General features: G+C 45.2%; 2 protein-coding genes across 3 annotated transcripts in view; both read left to right on the top strand.

Moving 5' to 3' along the window:
* Positions 1–11,801, top strand: part of NAE1 (NEDD8 activating enzyme E1 subunit 1) — a 41,897-nt gene extending 30,096 nt beyond the window's left edge. The window contains exons 14-20 of the mRNA XM_069738917.1: positions 3,813–3,888; positions 4,022–4,061; positions 4,378–4,464; positions 8,182–8,274; positions 9,060–9,174; positions 11,091–11,140; positions 11,583–11,801. Coding sequence (XP_069595018.1) covers positions 3,813–3,888; positions 4,022–4,061; positions 4,378–4,464; positions 8,182–8,274; positions 9,060–9,174; positions 11,091–11,140; positions 11,583–11,692 — 571 coding nt within the window. The 3' untranslated portion in view covers positions 11,693–11,801. The remainder of the gene's footprint in view (positions 1–3,812; positions 3,889–4,021; positions 4,062–4,377; positions 4,465–8,181; positions 8,275–9,059; positions 9,175–11,090; positions 11,141–11,582) is intronic.
* A 572-nt stretch (positions 11,802–12,373) lies between these two features.
* The window catches only part of TERB1 (telomere repeat binding bouquet formation protein 1), a 37,589-nt gene continuing 29,595 nt past the window's right edge, over positions 12,374–20,367 (top strand). The window contains exons 1-3 of one of the 2 annotated variants that reach the window (XM_069740230.1): positions 12,374–12,423; positions 16,716–16,764; positions 19,778–19,891. In XM_069740230.1, coding sequence (XP_069596331.1) covers positions 16,719–16,764; positions 19,778–19,891 — 160 coding nt within the window. In that variant the 5' untranslated portion in view covers positions 12,374–12,423; positions 16,716–16,718. Of the gene's footprint in view, positions 12,424–16,715; positions 16,765–19,777; positions 19,892–20,367 lie in introns of those variants that run through there. The other variant, XM_069740229.1, reaches the window with a different exon arrangement.

Here is a 20,367-nt window from a genome sequence, read left to right as displayed (position 1 = left end):
ATAGAGGGGGATCGCGCAGGGACGGGGGCTCCCTGCGCTCTCCCACCGGAGCAACGCAATGAGATCGCGTTGCTCCAGTGACCCGGAAGGAGTCCCCGGATCCAAGATGGCCGCCGGACTCCTTCCGGGTCATGAAGTGACCTGGCTAGCCGGCGCCTGCTGAGAGCAGGCGCTGGAGAGCCAGCTAAACTGCCTGTCAGATCGTTGATCTGACAGTGTGCTATGCACAGTGTCAGATCAACGATCTGATCTAATACAGAGATGTCCCACCCTGGGACAATGTTAGAAAGTTAAAAAAAAAAAAAATAGAATGTGTAAAAAAAATTAAAAAAAATCCCCAAATAAAAAAAAAAACATTTCCCAATAAATCCATTTATTTATGTAAAAAAAAAAAAAAAACAATAAATGTACACATATTTGGTATCGCCGCGTCCGTAACGACCCGCTCTATAAAACTATCCCACTAGTTAACCCCTTCAGTGAACACCGCAAAAAAAAAAAAAAAAAAACAAGGCAAAAAACATTGCTTTATTATCATACAGGCGAACAAAAAGTGGAATAACACGCGATCAAAATGACAGATATAAATAACCATGGTACCGCTGAAAACGTCATCTTGTCCCGCAAAAAAAAAGCTACCATACAGCATCATCAGCAGAAAAATAAAAAAGTTATAGCTCTCAGAATAATGCGATGCAAAAACAATTATTTTTTTATATAAAATAGTTTTTATTGTGTAAAAGCGCCAAAACCTAAAAAAAAATTACATAAATGAGGTATCGCTGTAATCGTACTGACCCGAAGAATAAAACTGCTTTATCCATTTTACCACACGTGGAACGGTATAAACGCCCCCCCTAAAAGAAATTCATGAATAGCTGGTTTTTGTTTATTCCGCCTCCCAAAAATCGGAATAAAAAGCGATCAAAGAATGTCATCTGCCCGAAAATGTTACCAATAAAAACATCAACTCGTCCTGCAAAAAACAAGACCTCATATGACTCTGTGGGCCAAAATATGGATAAATTATAGCTCTCAAAATGTGGTGATGCAAAAACTATTTTTTGCAATAAAAAGCGTCTTTTAGTGTGACAGCTGCCAATCATAAAAATCCGCTAAAAAACGCTATAAAAGTAAATCAAACCCCCCTTCATCACCCCCTTAGTTAGGGAAAAATAATAAAATGTAAAAAAATGTATTTATTTCCATTTTCCCATTAGGGTTAGGGTTAGGGTTGGGGTTAGGGGTGTGTTTGGATTAGGGTTTCAGTTATAATTGGGGGGTTTCCACTATTTAGGCACATCAGGGGCTCTCCAAACACGACATGGCGTCCGATCTCAATTCCAGCCAATTCTGCTTTGAAAAAGTAAAACAGGGCTCCTTCCCTTCCGAGTTCTCCTGTGTGCCCAAACAGTGGTTCCCCCCAACATATGGGGTATCAGCGTTCTCAGGACAAGTTGGACAACAACTTTTGGGGTCCAATTTGTCCTGTTACCCTTGGGGAAAAAAAAATTGCGGGCTAAAACATCATTTTGTGGAAAGAAAAAATGATTTTTTAATTTTCACAATGCTACATTCTAAACTTTAGTGAAACAATTGGGGGTTAAAAGTGCTCACCACACATCTAGATAAGTTCCTTAGGGGGGTCTTCTTTCCAAAATGGGGTCGCTTGTGGGGGGTTTCCACTGTTAAGGCACGTAAGGGGCTCTTCAAATGCGACATGGCGTCCGATCTCAATTCCAGCCAATTTTGCATTGAAAAGTCAAATGGCACTCCTTCCCTTCCGAGCTCTGCCATGCGCTCAAACAGTGGTTTATCCCCATATATGAAGTATCGACGTACTCAGGACAAATTGCACAACAACTTTTGGGGTCCAATTTATCCTTTTACCCTTGGGAAAATAAAAAATTTGGGGCAAAAAGATCATTTTTTGTGAAAATTAATATAAATTTTTTTTTACGGCTCTACATTATAAACTTCTGTGAAGCACTTGGAGGTTCAAAGTGCTCACCACACATCTAGATTAGTTCCTTAGGGGGTCTACTTTCCAAAATGGTGTCACTTGTGGGGGTTTCCACTGTTTAGGCACATCAGGGGCTCTCCAATCGTGACATGGGCTCCGATCTCAATTCCAGCAAATCTTGCATTGAAAAGTCAAATGGCGCTCCTTCCCTTCCGAGCTCTGCCATGTGCCCAAACAGTGGTTTACCCCCACATATGGGGTATCGGCGTACTCAGGACAAATTGTACAACGACTTTTGTGGTCCAATTTCTCCTGTTACCCTTGGTAAAATGAAACAAATAGGACCTGAAGTAAAAATTTTGTGAAAAAAAAGTTAAATGTTCAATTTTTTTAAACATTCAAAAAATTCCTGTGAAGCACCTGAAGGGTTAATAAACTTTTTGAATGTGGTTTTGAGTACCTTGAGGGGTGCAGTTTTTAGAATGGTGTCACTTTTGGGCATTTTCTGTCATATAGACCCCTCAAAGTCACTTCAAGTGTGAGGTGGTCCGTAAAAAAATGGTTTTGCAAATTTTGTTGCAAAAAATGAGAAATCGCTGGTCAACTTTTAACCCTTATAACGTCCTAACAAAAAAAAGTTATGTTTCCAAAATTGTGCTGATGTAAAGCAGACATGTGGGAAATGTTGTTTATTAACTATATTATGTGATAAAACTCTCTAATTTAAGGGCATATAAACTAAGAGTTTGAAAATTGCTAAATTTTCATAATTTCCGACAAATTTTTGTTTTTTTCACAAATAAATGCAAGTCATATCGAAGAAGTTTTACCACTATCATGAAGTACAATATGTCACGAGAAAACAGTGTCAGAATCACCGGGATCCGGGAAGCGTTTCAGAGTTATGACCTCATAAAGTGACAGTGGTCAGAATTGTAAAAATTGGCCCTGTCACTTAGGTGAAAACAGGCTTTGGGGTGAAGGGGTTAAGCACATTCGCTGTCGAAAGCGCGATCACATTTCTCTGAAGTGTTGCGTTATTTCTCTTCACGTGATATTTCTCCATCTTTCGATAACCCCGCTGTCGCTCTGGAGTGAGTGTGGCTTGATACATACACTCAAATATATAGATAAAGCTATTGTTCCCTTTTTTCCGCCATTTTAATAAATTGGTATTGTTGGATAGTGCTTGTAGATACAAGCAATTTTTCAATTTACTGTTTATTAAAATTTTCAGCCGTTCTTGAGATATTAACACTTTTGTTTATAGCGCGTTGCTTTAGAGACCGACCACCACTGCCAGGCAGCTGAACGTGTGCAGTGCTTACAAGCGCTTTTTCTTTTGATCTTATAAACACTCCTTTTATAGATGGCCAGGATCGCTGGAGAGCGCTGTTAACTCTTAATCACAGCCAAGCATCTACAAAGTGCTTCCACGCTAGACAGCAGCGGTGGTCGGCCTCCTAGGCAACGAGATGTAAACACAAGAAAAGTGCTAATATCTCAAGAACGGCTGCAAATTTTAATATGCAGTAAATTGCGAAAGTGCTTGTATTCACAAGCTCTATCCAACAATATCCATCTATGAAGATGGGGGGGGGAACCCCTTTAAGATGAATATAATTGGGGGTGAAGCTTAAAGCTATCGATAAGCCCCCCAAATAGATAATGTTTTGGGGGGGAAATTTGGTAAGTTATTTTTCAATTCCCTTCTGTTCCCCAGGGAGATAAGCTGCCTCCAGAGGGGCATGCCTGGGGTGAGCGTTCATGTGTAAGGCAAGATTGGCCGACATCTGATGGGTGGGATCAGCTTTACTGACATTTGTCAACCCTCGTCTTTTCTTCATAGGTATCGAGAGAAAGCCAAAAATGATGCTTCAACAGTGGAAAACTACGTTTCTAAACTCCTGCAGTCTATTGGCAGAGTAAGTCTGTGTTTTTTTGTGTGTGTTTTTCGGGGGGGGGGGGGGGGGGGGGGTTTGTCGTCTTTGAATTTTTAATCCCAAATTTGTTAGAATAAAAACCTTATATTGTTATATTATCTCTTTTCTATTCCAGCCCCCAGAAAGCATATCTGAAAAAGATATCCGCCATTTCTGTAAGTAGTTTTCTCTTTTCTTTTTTTTTTAGGACTGATCAATCTTCCTTCTCTGTGATGTAATACACACAGTGACCAGCAGATGGCACTGCAGACCTTCATACTTACAGATTACCATTTCTGGGCGCACATTTTGGTTTTGTCGCCCCCATAGCTTTGTAAAGTGGTGGAAATATATATATATATATATATACATATATATATATATATATATATATATATATATATATATATATATATATATATATATATATATATATATATATAGCAATAAATCTTCTGCATGTTTTATATAAGCATCTTCCTTAAATTTCAGGCAGGAATTGCGCCTTTCTTCGATTTGTCCAGTGCAGATCTTTAGCTGAAGAATACGGGATGGACACGGCTAAAAAGGATGACATTGGTAAGAAGATAAAAGGTCAATGCCACCGTCTTTTTGTAGTGGGTTTTGTAGGAGATGGTTTGTTTGTTTGTTTTTGTTTTGGTTTTTTTTTAACTATATTTTCTACAGCTGTTAACGCAGTATTTAGCAACAATTGATCAAACAGGTTGGAGTCTCTTAAATGAAAAGTAACACAACAAAAAAAGTTTTTAAAACTATTAAGAAATTATAAAAAAAAATCACAGTCCAAAAATAAAGAAAAAAAATAATGATACAAAATTGTTGGTGTCACTGCGTAAACATCCTAATTCATAAAATTATAAGCAAAAGGCTAGAATGGTCTGTCGTAATCCCCCCCCCCTCCCACTTTAAAATACAGCGTGTTGATCTATTTTTGATGTATGTATCATAAATATATATCTACTAGATGGTGGCCCGATTCTAACGCATCGGGTATTCTAGAATATGTATGTATGTATATAACGGCCACATAGTATATAGCACAGGCCACGTAGTATATAGGAGCCATGTAGTATATAGCAGACAAATACTACGTGGCCTGTGCTATATACTATGTGGCTGCTATGTACAAATATATTGTAGAATACCCGATGCGTTAATACAGGCCACGTAATATATAACAGTGGCCACACAGTATATAACACAGCCACGTACTATATAACAGCCCACGCAGTATATAACACAGGCCACGCAGTATATAACACAGGCCACGCAGTATATAACACAGGCCACGCAGTATATAACACAGGCCACGCAGTATATAACACAGGCCACGCAGTATATAACACTGGCCATGCAGTATATAACACAGCCCACACAGTATATAGCAGCCACGCAGTATATAATACAGGCCACGCAGTATATAACACTGGCCACGTAATATATAACACAGCCCACGCAGTATATAGCAGCCACCTAGTGTATAACACTGCCCACGCAGTATATAACAGTGGCCACGTAATATGTAGCACAGCCCACGCAGTATATAGCAGCCACGTAGTATATAACACTGCCCACGCAGTATATAACAGTGGCCACATAATATATAGCACAGCCCACAGAGTATAGAACACAGCCCACGGAGTATATCACACTGCCCATGTAGTATATAGCAGCCACGCGGTATCTAACACAGCCCACATAGTATACAGCAGTGTGGGCACCATATCCCTGTTAAAAAAATTATTTAAAAAAAAAATAGTTATATATTCACCTGTGGGATCCACTGAAGCTCCGACGATACGCGTGCCTGCCGCCATCTTCCGTTCCCAGGATGCATTACGAAATTACCCAGATGACTTGGCGGTCTCGCAAGACCGCTAAGTCTTATGGGTAATTTTGCAATGCATAACTGGGAACGGAAGATGGCGGCAGGCGCGAGCGGTTCAGTGGATAACGGAGGGTGAGTATAGCAGGTTTTTAGTTTTTTGTTTTTTTTTTTTTATCTTTAACATTACATTTTTTTTACTATTGATGCGGCATAGGCAGCATCAATAGTAAAAGGTTGGGGACACACAAGGTTAATAGCGGCGGTAACGGAGTGCGTTACCCACGGCATAACGCGGTCCATTACCGCCGGCATTAACCCTGTGTTAGCGGTGACTGGAGGGGAGTATGCGGGCGCCGGGCACTGACTGCGAGGAGTAAGGAGCGGCCATTTTCTCCCGGACTGTGACCGTCGCTGATTGGTCGTGGCTGTTTTGCTGTGACCAATCAGCGTCTTGGATTTCCATGACAGACAGGGGCTACTACCAATGAATATCCGTGACAGATAGACGTGACCCTTAGACAATTATATAGTAGAGATATATATTTATATACACCGTATTTTTCCGACCATAAGACGCACTTATTTTCCTCCAAATTTGGGAGGAAGGTGTGGGTGCGTCTTATGGTCGGAATGTAGCATGTGGGGAGGGGGCAGCAGCGATTGGGCTCGCACTGTGATCCCACTTGCAGGAGGCAGAAATATGTCCCAGCTGCCCAGAATCCAGTGCTGGGGAAACCACATGGTTCCGATGATTAAAGTGCAGTGAATATTCATCAGCCGCTTCCCCGCCCACCTGTCAGCTGAGCAGGGAGCAGCACATGAATACTCCTTCACTGAAACACACATGGTTTTCCCAGCGCTGGATTCCTGCAGCAGCTGGGAAGATCTGTGTCCATTTGAGGAGGGGCAGCAGCAGGGGCCAGAGGGGACAAGATCACTGCATACCTGCCTGGGCTGTGCTGGATGCTGAGTGCTGGGCATAAGGACCTGTGTGATGTCATGAAGTGGGCGGGTTGGAGCGTCACATGGCAGCACAGAGTCCTCCCTCTTCTGATGTCATCGCAGGTCCATCAGACTCCCCACTAGAATCTGCATGCTTACTCTTATGATCTGAGCTGTGGAAAGGCAGGGAGGGCTCGGTGTGTGCAGTCATGGGATGCTCCAGCTTTTCACCTCCCCACAGTGGCTGGCTGGCACAATTAAAAGGTTAGTCTTTACAACACACAATAAAGCACTCTGCCACTCCTGTAGTGATCTAGAACTCCCAGCATGCCATAGGATCTGCAGGACATGCTGGGAGTTATAGTTCTTCCAAGGGATCTTAAAGCTGCACTCCAGTGTCATTTTTCAGTGCTGGAATGGTGCTTTAAATAGAAGCCCTGTGCCCCCATTCTTATACTCAACCCTCCAGCGTCTTCATATAGTACTTTACAGACACCACACTGGTCCCGCAGCTCCATCTTCTAACCACAGCTTCCAACATAATAACATACTATTATATATAATAACACCACATATAATGTTATTAAACTTTACCATATCTTTTTTCCTTCAAATATTTTTCTCCCCTATTTTCCACCTCTAAAACCTGGGTGCATCTTAGGGTATGTGTCCACGTTCAGGATTGCATCAGGATTTGGTCAGTATTTTTCATCAGTATTTGTAAGCCAAAACCAGGAGTGGGTGATAAATGCAAAAGTGGAGCATATGTTTATATTATACTTTTCCTCTAATTGTTCCACTCCTGGTTTTGGCTTACAAATACTGATGAAAAATCCTGACCAAATCCTGATGCAATCCTGAACGTGGACACATACCCTTATAGTCTGGTGCGTCTTATAGTCCAAAAAAATACAGTGTATATCTATATATAGCCAACTTGTTTTTGTTTTTTCACCATTACACCCCATTTATATATTTTTTTCCATTTTTCTTTAGATTATATATTAAAGTGAACGCTGTTATTTCCAAACTATGTATTGTCTCACAAAAATTGAAATAATAATCTCCCGTACTGCTATTTTGAATGAAAAAGTTATAGTTTTTGGAAAAAAAAAGAGGAAAAAAAGCACAAAAATTAAAATTTACTGTGTTGGAAATTTCTCTTTAAAGAATTTTACAGGATTTGGAAAAATGCGTGTCTACTTTCTTCCAGAACACTTGCGTGCAGTTTCTTTGTCGTGCTGAACAAGAAAGCTGATCCGCAATACCAGGCACAACCTGTAGACCAACGTGGCGCTGTTTTCTATTAGACAGCAGCCATGCGCTTTCTAATCTTGTACAACCTCATTAGGGTTTCCCAGGTTGATAATGATCTCTATTATCTTATTACTTAATGATTAGGGAGATTATCCAGGTTTGATCCCTGATCCTCGCTGTGTGCAGCCACCTTACATAATTGGGATTTGGGGATTTAGGTTCCTTGTCATCTGCTGTTTTTCTTCCAGTTTCCTTTATGGAGAATCCGGATAATGAAATAGTCTTCTATTTGATGCTGAGGGCGGTGGACAGGTTCCATAAACAGCATGGCCGATATCCAGGTAATAGCCCATATAGAGGAATAATACCCATGTCCCTTATTAGGACTTAAAGGGTTACTACCGTTCTTCATAGATGGGTTTTGTTGGATAGAGCTCATAAAAACAAGCACTTTTGTAATTTACTGCTTCTTAAAATGTGCAGCCGTTCTTGAGATATTAACATTTTTCTTGTGTTTACAGCTCGTTGCCTAGGAGACTGACCACCACTGCGCACGTTCTGTCTTGGTTGGTCTCCAAGGCAACGAGCAGTAAACAACTGAATATCTCAAGAACGGCTGAGAATTTTAATAAGCAGTAAATTACAAAATTTCTTGTATTTACAAGGACTATTCGACAATACCTAATGTAGTGACCAAATGTAACCCCCCCCCCAGGAAAAAAAATCAATCGTAGAATTTCTGGTTTTGTTTCACCACTCCCCCAATAAACGGTAGTAAAGGTTATGCACAGGGGCTCGTAACTATCCTTGGTGCAGGGGCTGCCGTGGAGCGTTAAAGGGCCCAAAAGGTCCAAGACCTTGCAATGGGGACACAAGCCGTTGTACCCAACATAGTGGCGTTAACAGACCAATTAAAACTTTTGGCTTTCAAAATTCCTGAGAAGAGTGAGCAAGAACAATCGCTTGGACTTAGCATAGCACTTTCCTAGATTCTATGCCACTTTGCTCTTTCGACCGTAGGGATTCTCTGCGGTCAGTGGACGCTGTCTCTTGCTCACGCCGTGTATTCTAGCATCTGTCTGTCTTCTATGCAATAGTTTGTAATCCATCTTTTCTGCACTTGTAGGGGTTTATAATTACCAGGTAGAAGGGGATTTTGGGAAACTGAAAACCTGCCTGAACGGATTTCTCCAGGAATACGGGTTATCACTGAGCGTGAAGGACGAATACATCCAGGAATTGTAAGTCATTTATATGTGTAATCCTGCTTTATTTTCCTCTATCGGGAAGTACACGGGATTAGAGACAGGAAGGCAGTACCATCTGTGCATACTTCATTTACAGACGGAGACAGGGAAGGCAGTACTGTCTGTGCATACAGTGAGGCAATATTATCTGTCTCTACAACCATTTACATGGAGAGACAGGAAGGCAGTACTGTCTGTGCATACTTGATTTACAGAAGGATACAGGTAAGGCATTACAGTAGGAGACGGGGAAGGCAGTACTATCTGTGCGTACAGTGAGGTAATATCTGTCTCTACAACCATTTACAAGGAGAGACAGGAAGGCAGTACTGTCTGTGCATACTTGATTTACAGAAGGAGACAGGGCAGTACTATCTGTGCATACAGTGAGGCAATATTATCTGTCTCTACAACCATTTACAAGGAGAGTCAGGAGGGCAGTACTGTCTGTGCCTACCTCATTTACAGGTTGAGGTAGTGCTATATGTGCGTACTTTATTTACAGAGAAAGACAGTGAGGCAGTACTCTGTTAGTATTTTCGGCCTGTCTATAAAGTACAATCTGCCTGCATCATTTACAAGGAGAGACCAGAAGGCAGTACCATGCCTGCATACTTGTTTTAGTACTGCCGCCGCCTTTATCTGTATGTACTTTATAAATAATGGGGCTGTACTGTCTTTGCCTGCATAATTTTCTGGAGAGACAGGAAGGTAGTACTATCTGCTTACTTAATTTACAGAAGGAGGCAGTACTCTCTGTGTGTGCTATTATATAGAGAAAGGCAATATTATCAGTCTCTACAACCATTTGCTAGGAGAGAGAGGAAGGCAGTACTGTCTGTGTGTACTTTATAAACAATGAGGCAGTACTATGTTTGCCTACATAATTTACTAAGAGAGACAGGAAGGTAGTACTATATTTGCTTGCTCTAATTTACAGAAGGTGACAGGGAGGCAGTACTATCTGTGTGTACTTTATATGTAGTGAGGCAATATTATCTGTACAATCATTTGCAAGGAGAGACAGTAAGACAGTACTGTCTGTGCTTACATAATTTAAACATAGAGACAGGAAGGTAGTACTTACCGGGCTTGCTTAATTTACAGAGGGGAAACAGGAAGGCAGTACTATCTGTGTTTATAGAAAAGGAGGGTGGTAATACTATGTGTACCGACCTCATTAACAAAGTGACGCAAGAAGAAAGTTCTATCTGTGCCTATTTTATGAACAGTGAGAGACAGGGAGCCAGTACTATCTGTATATATCTACATAATTTGCATTGAGTGAAAGGGAGTCCTTGCTTTTTTTTTTTACATATATCATTAGTGAGAGATAAGTAGTCAATGCTGTTGTGTACCTTCATAATTTATAGGAAAAGTAAGAGAGACAGAGACCAGGAGGTGGCACTATCTGTAACTTGGGTTCCTGTTGATTTTTAAGCAAAATTGCTCATAGGCTGAAACCTGAAGGCGCAGGAATGGTAGTCGCTTTTTTTTTTTTGTAGTTGTTGCACTAGAAACCCCCCCTTCCCCACCCCTCCCTCTCCTGTTCACACTTTTCCTAATTGTTGGGTTCGGGGATGTGCCTGGAAAGTCATGGCGTGTGTGATGTGGGCACGCCCTTCAGATGTTTGACCCTTTTGACCGTGTCTGGTGTTTGTGGTTTTTTTTTTTGTTTTTTGTTTTACTATTGTGCTTTCTCTTTAAGAGTGACTGGAAAGCGGACTACATGAGCGAGCGGGATAAATTTAGCTAAAGATCCGGTCCCTCTGGTCAGACAGACACAAGGGTCCTTTTGTGCTCGGAGGGTGATGAGATTGGTCTAGACAAGTGTCCTGCAAGAAGTAGGTCAGGAGGCGATGACTGACGGTAGCACAGTATTAACCGTCTCCATTTTCTGTCTTTTCCAGCTGTCGGTACGGAGCCGCTGAGCCGCACACCATCGCTTCCTTCTTGGGCGGTAATGCAACATTTGTACATAGGGTTGTTCGGGCCTATACAGATATTTCTAAATAAAGCCAAGAATTAACGGGGTTTAAACCCTTCTCTCACTGGTGCTGTTTGCTTTAAAAGAGAAAAAAAAAATGTTCCTCACACACCGTCCCCAGGTCCAGCATTGAGTCTTCACTGCTGCCGCCAGTGTCTGTTATTATCTACAACGCCAACATCACCTCGACAATGATATGATGTTGGAAATGGACTAAGCACTAGACCTGGGGAGGATGAGCAAGGCACATCAATGGGATTACCCCCTTTTTAAATCACTGCACCTACTATTCCAGCCTCCGAATAGGAGAATCCTATTAAAATATTATTTTTACTTTTGTAATGTGCGAAGTATCTTTTATATTTATATACTTTTTTTTTTTTTTAATTATTTTTTTTGCTGCTTTTTATTTCAGGCGCAGCCGCTCAGGAAGCCATCAAAATCATAACGAAGCAGTTTGTGATATTTAATAACACGTTTCTATACAACGCCATGTTACAGACGTCGGCCACCTTCCAGCTGTAGATCCGTTACTGTTGCGTCCGCTCATGTCTGTACATTTGCAGTGTAATATATATATTTTTTTTTGTTCTTAGTTTGTCATAATGAAGGGACAATAAAACCTCCACATAAACCAGTGTGACTCATTACTATGGCACTGTGGGGGCTCAGCAGAAGTGCCCCCCGGAGAGGTGATGGGGGGCTGCTCACCTGGGCGTCGTGGGGGCGCCCGGATGTCATCAGGAAGGAGGCGGACATCTTGGTGGACCCCGTGTTGAGTCATTGGGGTCTTCAGTGTCTATTATATGATGGATCCATTATTCACACGGCAAAGATGTAGGATTTGGGGGGAGGTGGTCCGCCGTGTCCTGAGCTGTGAGTGGAGCGACAGTCACACAGCAGGTGTCCATTCCCTGTGTAGGGGCTGACAGACAGCAGTGTGGAGCTGGGCGGACATCTTAGGGGAAGGAAATGGCAGCAAGCAGAGATGTGGAAGACTGAGGAGGAAACAAAAGCTAAGTAGCCAATCGGATTGCCGCTTTCTATCCCTACAGTAGGAGATGAGAGCTGGATGCTGATTGGTTGCTTAGGCAGCACCACTTGCTTTCAGCCAATCCTAGAGTCTGTAGTTGGGGTGCTCCATCTCCTGACTGAGGAGCTCACTGATAGTTGCCGGGAAACCAGTTACAGCCGTAATCCCGCCTCACACACAGCTGTGTACAGTGCTGGTGTCCCTGCAGAGCGGAGGCTGAGCTGTAAGAGTCTGTGTATACAAGTGTCTGGCCTCGCCCTCCTGTATACGTGTATCCGGCCTCGCCCTCCTGTATACGTGTATCCGGCCTCACCCTCCTGTATACGTGTATCCGGCCTCACCCTCCTGTATACGTGTATCCGGCCTCCCCCTCCTGTATACGTGTATCCGGCCTCACCCTCCTGTATACGTGTATCCGGCCTCACCCTCCTGTATACGTGTATCCGGCCTCCCCCTCCTGTATACTTGTATCCGGCCTCCCCCTCCTGTATACGTGTATCCGGCCTCCCCCTCCTGTATACGTGTATCCGGCCTCACCCTCCTGTATACGTGTATCCGGCCTCACCCTCCTGTATACGTGTATCCGGCCTCACCCTCCTGTATACGTGTATCCGGCCTCCCCCTCCTGTATACTTGTATCCAGCCTCCCCCTCCTGTATACGTGTATCCGGCCTCACCCTCCTGTATACGTGTATCCGGCCTCCCCCTCCTGTATACGTGTATCCGGCCTCCCCCTCCTGTATACGTGTATCCGGCCTCCCCCTCCTGTATACGTGTATCCGGCCTCCCCCTCCTGTATACGTGTATCCGGCCTCCCCCTCCTGTATACGTGTATCCGGCCTCCCCCTCCTGTATACGTGTATCCGGCCTCCCCCTCCTGTATACGTGTATCCGGCCTCACCCTCCTGTATACGTGTATCCGGCCTCACCCTCCTGTATACGTGTATCCGGCCTCACCCTCCTGTATACGTGTATCCCGGCCTCACCCTCCTGTATACTTGTATCCGGCCTCCCCCTCCTGTATACGTGTATCCGGCCTCCCCCTCCTGTATACGTGTATCCGGCCTCACCCTCCTGTATACGTGTATCCGGCCTCACCCTCCTGTATACGTGTATCCCGGCCTCACCCTCCTGTATACGTGTATCCGGCCTCCCCCTCCTGTATACGTGTATCCGGCCTCCCCCTCCTGTATACGTTTATCCGGCCTCTCCCTCCTGTATACGTGTATCCCGGCCTCCCCCTCCTGTATACGTGTATCCCGGCCTCACTCTCCTGTATACGTGTATCCGGCCTCCCCCTCCTGTATACGTGTATCCGGCCTCTCCCTCCTGTATACGTGTATCCGGCCTCTCCCTCCTGTATACGTGTATCCGGCCTCCCCCTCCTGTATACGTTTATCCGGCCTCTCCCTCCTGTATACGTGTATCCCGGCCTCCCCCTCCTGTATACGTGTATCCCGGCCTCACTCTCCTGTATACGTGTATCCGGCCTCCCCCTCCTGTATACGTGTATCCGGCCTCTCCCTCCTGTATACGTGTATCCGGCCTCTCCCTCCTGTATACGTGTATCCCGGCCTCACCCTCCTGTATACGTGTATCCGGCCTCCCCCTCCTGTATACGTGTATCCCGGCCTCCCCCTCCTGTATACGTGTATCCTGGCCTCACTCTCCTGTATACGTGTATCCGGCCTCCCCCTCCTGTATACGTGTATCCGGCCTCTCCCTCCTGTATACGTGTATCCGGCCTCTCCCTCCTGTATACGTGTATCCGGCCTCACCCTCCTGTATACGTGTATCCCGGCCTCACCCTCCTGTATACGTGTATCCGGCCTCCCCCTCCTGTATACGTTTATCCAGCCTCTCCCTCCTGTATACGTGTATCCCGGCCTCCCCCTCCTGTATACGTGTATCCCGGCCTCACTCTCCTGTATACGTGTATCCGGCCTCCCCCTCCTGTATACGTGTATCCGGCCTCTCCCTCCTGTATACGTGTATCCGGCCTCCCCCTCCTGTATACGTGTATCCCGGCCTCCCCCTCTTGTATACGTGTATCCCGGCCTCCCCCTCCTGTATACGTGTATCTGGCCTCCCCCTCCTGTATACGTGTATCCGGCCTCACCCTCCTGTATACGTGTATCCGGCCTCACCCTCCTGTATACGTGTATCCCGGCCTCCCCCTCCTGTATACGTGTATCCGGCCTCACCCTCCTGTATACGTGTATCTGGCCTCCCCCTCCTGTATACGTGTATCCCGGCCTCCCCCTCCTGTATACGTGTATCCAGCCTCACCCTCCTGTATACGTGTATCCCGGCCTCCCCCTCCTGTATACGTGTATCCCGGCCTCCCCCTCCTGTATACGTGTATCCCGGCCTCCCCCTCTTGTATACGTGTATCCCGGCCTCCCCCTCCTGTATACGTGTATCCCGGCCTCCCCCTCCTGTATACGTGTATCCCGGCCTCCCCCTCCTGTATACGTGTATCCCGGCCTCCCCCTCCTGTATTCGTGTATCCGGCCTCCCCCTCCTGTATACGTGTATCCGGCCTCACCCTCCTGTATACGTGTATCCCGGCCTCCCCCTCCTGTATACGTGTATCCCGGCCTCCCCCTCCTGTATTCGTGTATCCGGCCTCCCCCTCCTGTATTCGTGTATCCCGGCCTCCCCCTCCTGTATTCGTGTATCCCGGCCTCCCCCTCCTGTATACTTGTATCCGGCCTCCCCCTCCTGTATACGTGTATCCCGGCCTCCCCCTCCTGTATACTTGTATCCGGCCTCCCCCTCCTGTATTCGTGTATCCCGGCCTCACCCTCCTGTATACTTGTATCCGGCCTCCCCCTCCTGTATTCGTGTATCCCGGCCTCCCCCTCCTGTATTCGTGTATCCCGGCCTCCCCCTCCTGTATTCGTGTATTCCGGCCTCCCCCTCCTGTATTCGTGTATCCCGGCCTCACCCTCCTGTATACTTGTATCCGGCCTCCCCCTCCTGTATTCGTGTATCCCGGCCTCCCCCTCTTATAAACATACCATCCTCACCTTCCCATATATCGACCTCCCCCTCCTGTATGCGTGTATCTCGGCCTCTACTGTATATGCGTATCTCGGCCTCCCCCTCCTGTATACGCGTATCCCGGCCTCCCACTCTTATAAACATATATACCATCCTCACCTTCCCATATATCGGCCTCCCCCTCCTGTATACGTGTATCCGGCCTCACCCTCTTATAAACATATATACCATAATCACCTTCCCATATATCGGCCTCCCCCTCCTGTATGCGTGTATCTCGGCCTCTACTGTATACGCGTATCTCGGCCTCCCCCTCCTGTATACGCGTATCCCGGCCTCCCCCTCTTATATGGGAAGGTGAGGATGGTATATATGTTTATAAGAGGGGGAGGCCGGGATACACGTATACAGAAGGGGGAGGCCTGGATACAAGTATACAGGAGGGGGAGGCCGGGATACACGTATACAGGAGGGGGAGGCCGGATACAAGTATACAGGAGGGGGAGGCCGGGATACACGTATACAAGAGGGGGAGGCCCGGATACACGTATACAGGAGTGGAAGGCCGATATATGGGATGGTATATATGTTTATAAGAGGGGGAGGCCGGGATACACGTATACAGGAGGTGAAGGCCGGGATACACGCATACAGGAGAGGGAGGCCGGGATACACGCATACAGGAGAGGGAGGCCGATATATGGGAAGGTGATTATGGTATATATGTTTATAAGAGGGTGAGGCCGATATATGGGAAGGTGAGGATGGTATATATGTTTATATCGGCCTCACCCTCTTATAAACATATATACCATAATCACCTTCCCATATATCGGCCTCCCTCTCCTGTATGCGTGTATCCCGGCCTCCCCCTCCTGTATACGTGTATCCCGGCCTCCCCCTCCTGTATACTTGTATCCGGGCCTCCCCCTCTTGTATACGTGTATCCCGGCCTCCCCCTCCTGTATACTTGTATCCGGCCTCCCCCTCCTGTATACGTGTATCCCGGCCTCCCCCTCCTGTATACTTGTATCCAGGCCTCCCCCTTCTGTATACGTGTATCCCGGCCTCCCCCTCTTATAAACATATATACCATCCTCACCTTCCCATATATCGGGTTCACCCTCTCATACATATATCCCAGCCTAAATATGAGTCTTACTTTCCTGTGTGTGTATGTATGTGTGTGTATATATATATATATATATATATATATATCATCATCATGTGTGTATATATGTGTATTTAAATATAATTAGTCCTCATCCTCCAATATACCATCCACACCCTCCTGCAGTATATACCATCCTCGCCCCTATATACTGTCCTTACCCTCCTATATACCAGCTTTACTCTATGTACCATCCTCACCCCCTAGATACTGTCCTTACCCTCCTATATACCGTACTCTCCCTCATATACCATGCTCACCAAGTTACTGCAGCCATTCCCCATCGGTTTCCATTAGTAAGCTGTGTGCTATATAATGCTGTCTCCTTATTACTGTAGGACATGGAGGCTACGGAAATCTTGCAGGGAAGGAAAGCGACGTCCTTTGGTAAGATGGTTGCCTCTGTTCACACTGCATGTTTTATGCACGTTGTAGTTCACATTCAATTTATTAGTAAAAGTTGCAACCTTTCTGCTGTTTGCAATATACCAATATATCTGAACACTACTAATATAACAAGAGGTTTCTCCAAATTCAGCACAAAATTTCACTTTTAATGATTATCACAGTCAGAACTATTCACGCCTTCATGTCCAACCCCTCTGGCTGTTATGACCTGCTGTAAATGGGATACATAGCAAGATAGCAGCTTCTGATAGTTTTTCATGAAGAATTTCAGCCCAGTCATCCATGTCTGTAATATTGTTAGGTTTGTGTTCTGCAACCTCCTCCTTCAAATTCATCCTACGGGGTTCAAGTCAGGCAGCTATGATGACCTCTCAAGAATCTTCCAGTGCTTCTTCTGTAATCTAGCCTTGCTGGACCGTGAGGCATGCTCAAGCAACAGCTCCACATAGAAGACATGCAGTTATCTAGAAATTCCTGATACTAGATTAAATCCATCTAAGAATATGTGCATACCGCGTCTTTTTCAGGTGGATTCCGAAGGGAATCTGCCTGAAAATATGCCGCAGATCCGCTGCAAAAATTAACATAATGTACAGCAATGTAAAACGGATATTGCTGTTCATATGCTTTGTCATTTGTGCCTTGGAATTGTGGGCGCTAACCAGCTCCTTAGAGCTAGGGTCTTACTAGTCTGTCCCTGTCCTTTCCTATGCTCCTATATCAACCCTTATCTGTCCCCTCTCCCACCCAGGGAGGTGGGAAGCAGAAGTGTATAGGATAACACTAACCAGACAAACAAGGGAAGATGGACAGGGATAAATGAAAATAACAATCATACAAAAATACACTCACCAAACAGAGTGGGACACAGGGGAGTTAAAGGAAGGAGAAACCAAACCGGAGAGGATGTGCAGACAGACAAAACTCCAACCACGAACTACAACTCCAGAACCAGGCAGTGGGAACTAACTGGCAATACCTAAGTGCCAGAGGTGAGTATATATTGCAGAGGGGAGTGGTCAACACTGAACAGCTGAGACAATCCATGTAGGAAAGCTTCAACTGAACAGATTACCCTTTCACTGCCAGCAAGGAAAAACCCTGCACTGTTGAATAAGATGGTGAAGTGCTTCTAACCGGTGTAGGAGTCCATGAAACCTGACACCGGTGTCGTCTGGCCCCACTTTGTCGCGGTATTGACTTGACGGTGTTGTCCTTTTTTTGCCAGGAAGTCACTCGCTACTCAAAGCTTAAAATAAATAAAAAGGACATTGTTGCAAAAACCACTGCAAAACCTCCAGTGAAGCCACTTGAGGAAAAAGGCTGCCGCCACCATGCTTCACTGAACTGATCACCTGGCCACAGCCATGCTTCACTGTACTGATTAGTTAGCCACTGCCATGCTTCACTGAACAGATCACTGAGCCATCAACGTGCTTCACTGTAGGGATCATTGAGCTATTGCTATGCTTCACAGTAAGTATCACCAAGCCACCACCATACTTCACTGTACAGATCACAGCCACCAGCATTCTTCACTGAACAGATCACCGAGCCACCCCCATGCCTCACTCTATGTATCAGTTAGCCACTGCCATGCTTCACTATACAGATAACCGAGCCATCGAAATACTTCACTGTACAAATCACCAAACCACCACCATAATTCACTGTACAGATCAGATAACCACTGCCATACTTCACTGTACAGATCTCTGAGCCACCACCTTGCTTCCCTGTAAAGATCATCAAGCTGCTACTGTGTTTCACTGTATGGATCACCAAGCCTCCGCTGTGCTTCACTGTACAGATCACCGAACTTCCGCCATGCTTTACTGTACGGATCAGTTATCCACCACCATGCTTGACTGTACAGATCACCAAGCCGCCATACTTCATTGTACACATCACCGAGCCATCACCATGCTACACTGTACAAATCAAGCCACCATCGTGCTTCACTGTACAGATCGCCGAGCATCCGCCATGCTTCACTGTACGGATAAGTTAGCCACCACCATGCGTCACTGTACGGATCACCAAACCACTGCCATTATACACTGTACGGATAAGTTAGTCACCGCCATGTTTCACTGTACGGATAAGTTAGCCACCACCATGCTTTACTGTACAAATTACAAAGCCACCACTATGCCTCACTGTATAGATCTCCAAGCCACCGCCACGCTTCAATGTATGGATCACCAAACCACCGCCATGATACACTGTACGGATAAGTTAGTCACCGCCATGCTTCACTGTACAGATAACCAAGCAATCGCCATTCTTCACTGTACAGATCAGTTAGCAACCGCCATTCTTCACAATAGTCATTACCAAGCCACCGCCATGAATCACTGTAGACATCATAGAGCCAGTGACAGCTTCCAATTTCTGTCACGTCCAGTTAGTTCAACCACCGCTTTTGTGCTTGTTGTGAACTCTGCTTCCTGCTGTATCTCCAGGAACATTCTCAGCCTTTCTATATGTTTTCCTTTTATCTTTTTTTCACACCTATCATCCATGATGGAGGGGGTGATTATTTAGTATTATAAGTGCACAGAGATAAGGCAGCAGTCACACAGTTAGGGCAGAGTCAGATGACTGTATAATATGCAGGACCATCGCATCGCAGTGCTAGAACTGGCCGGACTGGCTCTCCTGACCCCACCGTGATAGCATGTTTTTCTATGCAGCTGTCAGGCTCGAGTCACAAGAGCTGCCAGCCAGTCCGTGCATTGCGATGCGATCGTCGTCCGTGTTATACGTCCGACTGACTGCATCGTTGCATGTAGTGCACCATGTCGGCTCACGGAGGATAGATGTGTGAGTGCTCGTTCATCGGTATTTTACACCTGTGCTACCTCCGCTATATACAGCTGTGGCTTGTCTGCATCCTGCAGCACATTGATGATATAACCACATATTGGTAAGTATCGCCTCTTTTTTTCCTGTCATATTGATAAATTACTACCATTATTTCCATTTTTAGCAGAAATGAAGACTGATCTCAACCTCTTACTAGAATGTCTGAAGTTTCAAATGGACAATCCTGACTCTCAAAAGGAGACTTTGGCGGCTGTGCGATCTATTTGCCAGGACAACAGTAAGTAGCATATATACGGCATATATACATATATATACACTGTCAAGGATAACAGCTGGGGGGGTCACACAGATCCCACCACTGTTACCACTTTGTCACAGATGACACCGGAGGGATCACACAGATCCCACCGCTGCCACCAGTTGTCAAGGGAATGATGGACGAGATCATGGCTACTTACCCTACTAAACCAGTTATTGGGAAACTCAGTGAGCATATGGTAAATACACCTCCAATTCCAAGTCATATATATACCTGGTACAGTTTCTCCAGCTCCACAATAACAAAAAAAGGCACCCTGCTAGTTGCCACTACCAATTGTTTCTATGGGCTGATTGGACACCCATTATAGGTAGCGTATGGCTTCAGGCGTGCAGTTTACAGAACAAGAGGAACAGAGCTATTAAATTATGTATTTAATCCAGAATGATAGGCAGTGTTTATAAAAAATATACAAAATGGGAGCAAAATAATAC

This window comes from Ranitomeya imitator, chromosome 9 (assembly GCF_032444005.1).
Source record: "Ranitomeya imitator isolate aRanImi1 chromosome 9, aRanImi1.pri, whole genome shotgun sequence".
In the NCBI taxonomy this organism is placed as follows: Eukaryota; Metazoa; Chordata; class Amphibia; order Anura; family Dendrobatidae; genus Ranitomeya; species Ranitomeya imitator.
Note: the sequence above shows the minus strand (reverse complement) of the source record. Positions and strands in the feature narration are given on the sequence as shown.